The sequence below is a fragment of the Oncorhynchus mykiss genome, chromosome 13 (assembly GCF_057628025.1).
Source record: "Oncorhynchus mykiss isolate SJ-2025 chromosome 13, ASM5762802v1, whole genome shotgun sequence".
Taxonomy (NCBI): domain Eukaryota; kingdom Metazoa; phylum Chordata; class Actinopteri; order Salmoniformes; family Salmonidae; genus Oncorhynchus; species Oncorhynchus mykiss.
Window position 1 is genome coordinate 1,720,001 of NC_143034.1, and position 10,000 is coordinate 1,730,000.

The 10,000-nt window shown below is 48.0% G+C and overlaps 1 protein-coding gene across 2 annotated transcripts in view; it reads right to left on the reverse strand.

The window, feature by feature from the left end:
- cacna1hb (calcium voltage-gated channel subunit alpha1 Hb) overlaps window positions 1-10,000 on the reverse strand; it is a 135,816-nt gene that overhangs the window by 51 nt on the left and 125,765 nt on the right. For both annotated transcript variants that reach the window (XM_090194653.1, XM_090194652.1), the window contains 7 exons: window positions 8,433-8,503; window positions 7,151-7,229; window positions 6,775-6,896; window positions 4,444-4,755; window positions 3,395-3,566; window positions 2,192-2,859; window positions 1-1,564 (listed from right to left, as the gene is read on the reverse strand). The exon at window positions 1-1,564 is cut by the window's left edge and continues 51 nt beyond it. In XM_090194653.1, the coding sequence (XP_090050779.1) occupies window positions 101-1,564; window positions 2,192-2,859; window positions 3,395-3,566; window positions 4,444-4,755; window positions 6,775-6,896; window positions 7,151-7,229; window positions 8,433-8,503 (2,888 nt within the window). In that variant the 3' untranslated portion in view covers window positions 1-100. The remainder of the gene's footprint in view (window positions 1,565-2,191; window positions 2,860-3,394; window positions 3,567-4,443; window positions 4,756-6,774; window positions 6,897-7,150; window positions 7,230-8,432; window positions 8,504-10,000) is intronic.

Genomic DNA, 10,000 nt, shown 5'->3' on the forward strand with positions numbered 1-10,000 from the left:
AGACCTGTTCCAACAGGGCTGGACTAAAACCCTGCTGCCTCACCAGAGTCTCTCTAGGAGGAGGGTTGGAGAAAGGAAACTATTTCTTAGAGGTCAGAGGTCAGGGTTGAGTCTCCTCCTCCTCTCCTTCCCGTGTGCTGAGCATGCGCACTAAGCTCCTCCTTCTGAGAGGGTTGGGAACCAATCCCAGCAGAGACTGAGAGTTCCGAGCTCCTCCCCCTTCTCTCCTCTCAACCTCCCCCTCAACGGTTGATTCGCTGTCCGTCAATAACGAGCATCCTGATTGGTCAGAATCCACCGTGATGCTTATAAAGCTGGAGTCCAATTGGAGAAAGGGGACAGAAAGGCGTGTCTCCGCTGGGTTCGTGTCCAATGAGTTTCTCTGCGAGGCGGAGTCAACCGACAGGGTCCGCCTCCTCAGATGCATGCTGCTGTCCGTCGACTGGGTCACCGTGGAAACCTGGGCTTCAGCAGGTGGGGCTACGGAGATGCAGGGCGGGCTCATCCTCTGCTTCCTGGTCCACTCTCGAACGGGAGACGCCGTTTGGCTGCTGAGACATAGGTTCCTCTGGTCCTCTTCAAATGAGAGGCAGGCGTGGAGGGAGGTGTGGGGAGAGCAGGGTGTGTGTGGGGGGCTGGACGTGTGGTGTGTGTGTTCAGGTGTGTGTGAGGGGCTGGACGCGTGGTGTGTGATGCAACAGACTTCATCATCAGTCTCATCTGGAAAGGAAGTGGGGAGACGGCTAGGACTGGAACCGAGGCTCAGGGGAAATGGATCACGGCTGAAGGCAGGACTGGAACCGAGGCTCAGGGGAGATGGATCACGGCTGAAGGCAGGACTGGAACCGAGGCTCAGGGGAAATGGATCACGGCTGAAGGCAGGACTGGAACCGAGGCTCAGGGGAGATGGATCACGGCTGAAGGCAGGGCTGGAACTGGGACTCTGCTTTGGGTCAAAGCTGGTCTGAGGGCTCTGGGGAGTGGAGGGAGTAGAGATGGTGAGGTTGGGGCTGGGGATTGAGGGTGTGGAGGGGGAGGAGAGGGACAGGCTGGGACCTCCAGAACAGAGAGAGATGGTGAGGCTGGGGCTGGGGGTTGAGGGTGTGGAGGGGGAGGAGAGGGACAGGCTGGGACCTCCAGAGCAGAGAGAGATGGTGAGGCTGGGACCTGGGGTCTGAAGTATCTCAGGTCTCTGGGGTGTCTGTGGGTTGTCTGTCGTCTGAGGGGTGGAGATCTGAGGGCTGGGAGGCCGCTGGGGCCCGCTATCACTGTGGCTCCTACTGTGTCCTCTGGTAGATATAACCCTCTGACTGTGTGTGTGACGCAGTGTGTGTACGGTGTGTGTGTGGCGGAGTGTGTGTGCGCTGGAGGTGCGTCCTCGGGGGGCGCGGGACGGCGAGGAGGGGTGGTGTACGTCCAGGTGTGTGTTACCACCAGGGGGCAGGCTGGGTAGCGGTGAGAGGTGCATGCTGGGTACGGTGAGGTGGGTGCCGTCGACAGAGCTCCCCCGCAGATCGTCGGTGGAACTGCAGCTCAGGTCCTCAGAGTCGCAACGCACCGCCTCCTACGAACAGACAGGAAGTAGGAAGTAGAGACAGGAAACAGAGGGTCAGAGGTCACTGGGACTGTTTTGAACACATTGTTTGACCATTAAATTAATGACAGTTGAAGGTGAATGAAATTTAATCTGGCCTGGACTGTAAAGTTCCCAGCTAGCACAAAACATTCTAACAACTCGATCTGGCCTGGACGGTAAAGTTCCCAGCTAGCACAAAACATTCAACACCTCGATCTGGCCTGGACTGTAAAGTTCCCAGCTAGCACAAAACATTCTAACAACTCGATCTGGCCTGGACGGTAAAGTTCCCAGCTAGCACAAAACATTCTAACAACTCGATCTGGCCTGGACTGTAAAGTTCCCAGCTAGCACAAAACATTCTAAAAACTCGATCTGGCCTGGACTGTAAAGTTCCCAGCTAACACAAAACATTCTAACAACTCGATCTGGCCTGGACTGTAAAGTTCCCAGCTAGCACAAAACATTCTAACAACTCGATCTGGCCTGGACTGTAAAGTTCCCAGCTAACACAAAACATTCTAACAACTTGCATGCAAGGTTCCAAAAACAGACATTCGCAGAACATCCAGGGAAATTAATGTGCCACCTGGGTAAAAGCTGCAGTCTACATACCTGTCTCCTCAGCTGTCTTCTCACACTGAGGGAGGAGCTGGGTCCCGGCTCTCTGTCCATGCTGTGGGATGGCCTACTCATATGAGAGGTGTGTCTATTGTTATGAGGGGTGTGTCTATTGATGCTGTGTGCGGGGCTATTGACATAAGGGGTGTGTCTACTGTCCATGCTGTGGGAGGGGCTGTGGATATAAAGGGTGTGTCTACTGTCCATGCTGTGGGAGGGGCTGTGAATATAAGGGGTGTGTCTATCCATACGAGGGGTGTGTCTACTGTCCATGCTGTGGGAGGGGCTGTGGAGATAAGGGGTGTGTCTACTGTCCATGCTGTGGGAGGGGCTGTGGATATAAGAGGCCCGTCTATCGAGATAACGGGAGGAGTCTCTGTCGATGCTCTGAGCAGGGCTGAGTCTGTAACTATGTGTATCCATACTGTGGGATGGGCTATGTATATAAGAGGCCCGTCTGCTGTCAACGTGGCCAGGTCTCCTGGGGGTGTGTCTCGCCATGGAGAGGGAGTGTCTGTCTACGCTGTGGGAGGGGCTGAGCCTGACTGTGGGTCTGCAGCTGGAGCCCCTGGAGCTGAGGGATGCGTGGCTTCCAGATGGTAACGCCCCCGGGACCTGCAGTAGGGATCCTGCTCCGCTAGAACCCATGGAGTAGACAGAACCTAGGAGACAGAGAGAGAGAGACCTAGAACTCTGACACCTAGAACTCTGAGACCTAGAACCCTGAGACCTAGAACCCTGAGAGATAGAACTCCGAGAGATAGAACTCCGAGAGATAGAACTCAGAGAGATAGAACTCCGAGACCTATAAATCTGAGAGATAGACCTCTGAGATCTAGAACTCTGAGAGATAGAACTCTGGGACCTAGAACTCTGAGAGATAGAACACTGAGACCTAGAACACTGAGAGATAGAATACTGAGAGATAGATATCCGAGAGATAGAACACTGAGACCTAGAACACTGAGAGATAGAATACTGAGAGATAGATATCCGAGAGATAGAACTCGGGGACCTAAAACTCTGAGAGATAGAACTCTGAGAGATAGAACTCTGAGAGATAGAACTCGGGGACCTAAAACTCTGAGAGATAGAACTCTGAGAGATAGAACTCTGAGAGATAGAACTCGGGGACCTATGACTCTGAGAGATAGAACTCTGGGACCGAGCCGAGACAGAACTCTGAGGGATGGTTACCTGAGAAACCGCATCCCTTGTAGGTGTCGTGGCCAATGGGAGGGTAGCGGGTGTGTCCGAGAGGCTGTAGGGGGCGGAGCATGTAGCTGTCGCTAGGCAGAGACATCATACGAGACAGAGACGGCCGGCCCGCCGTCAGCAGGCTACCACGACAACGCTCTTCTTCCACAACCTGGGACAAAAACACGACCATGAACGTCATCTTCCTCATTTTATTGAACTTTTAGTCATTTAGCAGATTCTCTTATCCACAGCGACTTACAGGAGTGAGTGGATACATTTTCATACTGTTCCACCACCACCACCACCACCACCACCACACAGTTAAGGACTGACGGGAAGCTGATCTGACCCTAGATCTGTGGTTAGCCCCCCCCCCCCTGACAGGACTGACGGGAACCTGATCTGACCCTAGATCTGTGGTTAGGTCTCCCCCCCTGACAGTTAAGGACTGATGGGAAGCTTATCTGACCCTAGATCTGTGGTTAGCCCCCCCCCCCCCCTGACAGGACTGACAGGAAGCTGATCTGACCCTAGATCTGTGGTTAGGCCCCCCCCCTGACAGTTAAGGACTGATGGGAAGCTGATCTGACCCTAGATCTGTGGTTAGCCCCCCCCCCCCCCCCCCCCTGACAGGACTGACAGGAAGCTGACCTGACCCTAGATCTGTGGTTAGGTCCCCCCCCCTGACAGGACTGGCTGATCTGACCCTAGATCTGTGGTTAGGTCTCCCCCCCTGACAGTTAAGGACTGATGGGAAGCTTATCTGACCCTAGATCTGTGGTTAGCCCCCCCCCCCCCCTGACAGGACTGACAGGAAGCTGATCTGACCCTAGATCTGTGGTTAGGCCCCCCCCCCTGACAGTTAAGGACTGATGGGAAGCTGATCTGACCCTAGATCTGTGGTTAGCCCCCCCCCCCCCCCTGACAGGACTGACAGGAAGCTGACCTGACCCTAGATCTGTGGTTAGGTCCCCCCCCTGACAGGACTGGCTGATCTGACCCTAGATCTGTGGTTAGGTCCACCTACAGGCGATCCATCTCCATACCTGTCCAGATGATTCCACGCCGCCCACTGTGACGTTGCTAAAGGGACAGATGGCCTCCTGTCGCGCCTCCTCTTGCCTGGCCTCCTGTTGCCTGGCCTCCTCCTGACGCGCCTCCTCCTCCTTGGCCTCCTCCTCTGCCTCCTCCTGTGCCTCCTTGTTGCTCTCCTCGAGGTGTTTCATCAACACTGCCACCACCACGTTGACCAGCACGAACTGGGCCGTCAGGACGAAGGTCACGAAGTAGACCGGAGAAACCAGAGGAAGGTAGGACAGACAGGAGCGGTCCTCTGGACGACAGTCCCGCAGCGTGTCCTGAGGGGACAGAGGGATGATACTATTGGGACAGGTAGCTCAGACGACAAGAGGGTTGAGAAAGACACATCATCCCGAAGACAGAGCAACAGAATACTACTTTTGATACTTTATACTATATTTTAGCGATTAAATTCACTTTTGATTCTAAAGTATATTAAAAAACCAAATACTTTTAGACTTTTACTTAAAGTAGTATTTTACTGTGTGACTTTCACTTCAGTCATTTTTCAATTAAAATGTATCTTTACTTTTACTCAAGTATGACAACGAGGTTCTAGTTTCTGTCAAGATGCTTGAGGACACCAGAAAATGGGGACTGTTGTTTACTGAAGAACAGGAGGCCCGTAGCATTGATCTGTTTGGAACTTTTTAAGAAAACGTTTATGTCATTCAAACAATGCTGAGCCTTTGTAACGGATGTGAAACGGCTAGCTAGTTAGCGGTGGTGCGGCGCTAATAGCCTTTCAATCGGTGACGTCACTCGCTCTGAGACCTTGAAGTAGTTGTTCCCCTTTGCTCTGCAAGGGCCGCGGCTTTTGTGGAGCGATGGGTAACGATGCTTCGTGGGTGTCAGTTGTTGATGTGTGCAGAGGGTCCCTGGTTCGCGAGGGGACGGACGAAAGTTATACTGTTACACAATGTCATTGTCCATGCTTTTCATGCCAACAGAGCTTCTTGTGTAGAATGGAGAGAGTGTAGAATGATGGCATTACGTTGTATTGTGTTTCTCAGGCTGTGACTCCAGTCCTGACCACCAGGTGGAGCCATTGAGTTGAGCCACAGCCTGTCTGTTGGCACAAGACACACAGAGCCAAGCCTATCAGAGAGCCAGAGTGTCTGACTGACTTGGATAACAGCCAATTACCAGGCAGAGCCCGGGGAAAGGTAGATGGTTTTAGCCAATGAGTGATTCAGATAAATATCTCTGGTTCCCTCAACGTTCCGTGTAGATTCGAAAAACATTCCATGTTGGTTTACTAGGTTATGAATCAGGTTCCACTGACAGACATCTGGGAACAGTGTTCTGTGTTCTGTGCATGTGTTCTGTGTGTGTGTTCTGTGTGTGTGTTCTTTGTTCTGTGTTCTGTGTTCTGTGTGTGTGTCCTGTGTTCTGTGTGTGTGTTCTGTGTGTATGTTCTGTGTTCTGTGCATGTGTTCTGTGTGTGTGTCTTGTGTTCTGTGTGTGTGTTCTGTGTTCTTTGTTCTGTGTGTGTGTGTTCTGTGTTCTGTGTGTGTATATTCTGTGTTCTGTGTGTGTGTTCTGTGTGTGTGTGTTCTGTGTTCTGTGTGTGTGTTCTGTGTTCTGTGTGTGTGTTCTGTGTTCTGTGTGTGTGTTCTGTGTTCTGTGTTCTTCAAACAATGCCAGCTCCAAGCCTTAAATAGAAGCTCCACACGCGTGACTCCCGAGTGGCGCAGCGGTCTAAGGCAGTGCATCGCAGTGCTTGAGGACCGTCACTACAGACCCGGGTTCGATCCCAGGCTGTGTCACAACCAGCAGTGACCAGGAGTCCCATAGGGCGGGGCACAATTGTCCCAGCGTCGTTTAGGGGAGGTTTACATGGCTCATCGCACTCTAGTGACTCCTTGTGGCGGGCCGGACGCCTGCAGGCCGACTTCTGTTGTCAGTTGAATGGTTTTTCCCTCTGACACGTTGGTGTGGCTTCTGAGAGAGTTTTGGTGGGTCATGTTTTTCGGAGGACGCATGACTCGACCTTCACCTCCCGAGCCCGTTGGGGAGTTGCAGCGATGAGACAAGATCAGAATTTAAATTGGAGAGTAAAATAATATATAGATATTTGTTTTAATAGAACGTCCACAACGGGTAAGAACCTGTAAAGAAGGATTAGAACCCTGTGTAAAAGCAAGAAGAATGTCTGAATTCAGTAGCAGTCTTCATTCACTATTAATGAGGGGTTTCCTCTGTGCCTGGAACAGCAGCAAGGTCTTACAACCAAACCCTGTTTCCCCAGCTGTGATCTGATTGGTTGGCTATCACCCTCTGATTGGGTAGTTTACCTTCATAATTCCATTCCAGTTGTCACCGGTGGAAACGCGGAACAAGGTGAGGAACGCCATGCCAAAGTTCTGGAACGTGGCGTGACGACTCAGACCCTCACACGGGTTCTCCTCGGAACACTCTATAAACACAGAGAACACATGAAGGGGGGGTAGTGGGGTGATATATAGAGAGAGAGATGGAAGGAGGTGTGAGGGGAGGAGAAAAGAGAGGGAGGGAGGGAGGGAGGGAGGGAGGGAGGGAGGGAGGGAGGGAGAAAAAGAAAGAGAGAGAGAAAATAGGAGAAGGAAGACGTAATTAATTTCAGAGAAATCAACTCAACAGCTCATCAGCGTAAATGAAACACACTCACACACTCACAGCACCGTGACTGACCCAGTTTCCCAAACAGCTCCACTCCCAGTGCTGCATAGATGAAGAACAGCAACATGAAGAGGAGACCCAGATTCCCCACCTAGAGACATGGAACATATTATAATGGAGGATAGAATAAAATACCCAGACAGATTATTATAATACCCATACAGATTACTATAACACCCAGACAGATTATTATAACACCCAGACAGATTACTATAACACCCAGCCAGATTATTATAACACCCAGACAGATTATTATAACACCCAGACAGATTATTATAACACCCAGTTAGATTATTATAACAACCAGACAGATTATTATAACACCCAGACAGATTATAATAACACCCAGACAGATTATAATAATACCCAGACAGATTATAATAATACCCCGACAGATTATAATAATACCCAGACAGATTAATATAACACCCAGACAGATTATTATAACACACAGACAGATTATTATAACACCCAGACAGAATATTATAACACCCAGACAGATTATTATAACACCCAGACAGATTATTATAACACCCAGACAGATTATTATAACAACCAGACAGATTATTATTAGACCCAGACAGATTATAATAACACCCAGACAGATTATTATAACATCCAGCCAGATTATTATAACACCCAGACAGATTATTATAACAACCAGACAGATTATTATTAGACCCAGACAGATTATTATTAGACCCAGACAGATTATTATAACACCCAGCCAGATTATTATAACATCCAGCCAGATTATTATAACACCCAGACAGATTATTATAACATCCAGCCAGATTATTATTAGACCCAGACAGATTATTATTAGACCCAGACAGATTATTATAACACCCAGACAGATTATTATAACATCCAGCCAGATTATTATTAGACCCAGACAGATTATTATAACAACCAGACAGATTATTATTAGACCCAGACAGATTATTATTAGACCCAGACAGATTATTATAACACCCAGCCAGATTATTATTAGACCCAGACAGATTATTATTAGACCCAGACAGATTATTATAACACCCAGACAGATCTTCAACAGTATTACTATAGTACTACTACAGTATTATATTAGTATCAACAGTATTACTATAGTACTACTACAGTATTATATTGGTATTATAGTTACCTGAGGCAGGGCCTGAACCACAGTGTCTAGTAGAGCTCTCATCCCTGTTGCCATCTTCAACAGTATTACTATAGTACTATTACAGTATTGTATTAGTACAAACAGTATTACTATAGTACTACTACAGTATTATATTACTATTATAGTTACCTGAGGCAGGGCCTGAACCACAGTGTCTAGTAGAGCCCTCATCCCTGTTGCCATCTTCAACAGCTTCAACACTGAGGAGACAGAAACCAAACAGACCCATTAGAACTGAAACCAGAACAGAACCATTAGAACTGAAACCAGAACAGAACCATTAGTATTGAAACCAGAACATAACCATTAGAACAGAGACCAGAACAGACCCATTAGAACTGAAAAAAGAACAGACCCATTGGAACTGAAACCAGAACAGAACCATTAGAACTGAAACCAGAACAGAACCCATTATAACTGAAACCAGAACAGACCCCATTATAACTGAAACCAGAACAGACCCATTAGAACTGAAACCAGAACAGAATCATTAGAACTGAAACCAGAACAGACCCATTAGAACAGAAACCAGAACAGAAACATTAGAACAGAAACCAGAACAGAACCATTAGAACTGAAACCAGAACAGACCCATTAGAACTGAAACCAGAACAGACCCATTAGAACTGAAACCAGAACAGACCCATTAGAACTGAAACCAGAACAGAATCATTAGAACAGAAACCAGAACAGAACCCATTAGAACTGAAACCAGAACAGAACCATTAGAACTGAAACCAGAACAGAACCATTAGAACTGAAACCAGAACAGAATCATTAGAACAGAAACCAGAACAGACCCATTAGAACTGAAACCAGAACAGACCCATTAGAACTGAAACCAGAACAGAACCATTAGAACTGAAACCAGAACAGACCCATTAGAACTGAAACCAGAACAGAATCATTAGAACAGAAACCAGAACAGACCCATTAGTATTGAAACCAGAACAGAACCATTAGAACTGAAACCAGAACAGACCCATTAGAACTGAAACCAGAACAGAATCATTAGAACAGAAACCAGAACAGAACCCATTAGAACTGAAACCAGAACAGAACCATTAGAACTGAAACCAGAACAGAACCATTAGAACAGAAACCAGAACAGAACCATTAGAACTGAAACCAGAACAGAACCATTAGAACTGAAACCAGAACAGAACCATTAGAACTGTAGAAAAGGACCCAAACACATACTGTACACATATACAGTCGTGGCCAACATTTTTGAGAATGACACAAATATTATTTTTCAAAAGTCTGCTGCCTCAGTTTGTATGATGACAATTTGCATATACTCCAGAATGTTATGAAGAGTGAACAGATGAATTGCAATGAATTGCAAAGTCCCTCTTTGCCATGCAAATGAACTGAATCCCCCCAAAAAACATTTCCATTGCATTTCAGCCCTGCCACAAAAGGACCGCTGACATCATGTCAGTGATTCTCTCGTTAACACAGGTGTGAGTGTTGACGAGGACAAGGCTGGAGATCACTCTGTCATGCTGATTGAGTTCGAATAACAGACTGGAAGCTTCAAAAGGAGGGTGGTGCTTGGAATCATTGTTCTTCCTCTGTCAACCATGGTTGCCTGCAATGAAACACGTTCCATCATCATTGATTTGCACAAAAAGGGCTTCACAGTCAAGGATATTGCTGCCGGTAAGATTGCACCTAAATCAACCATTTATCGG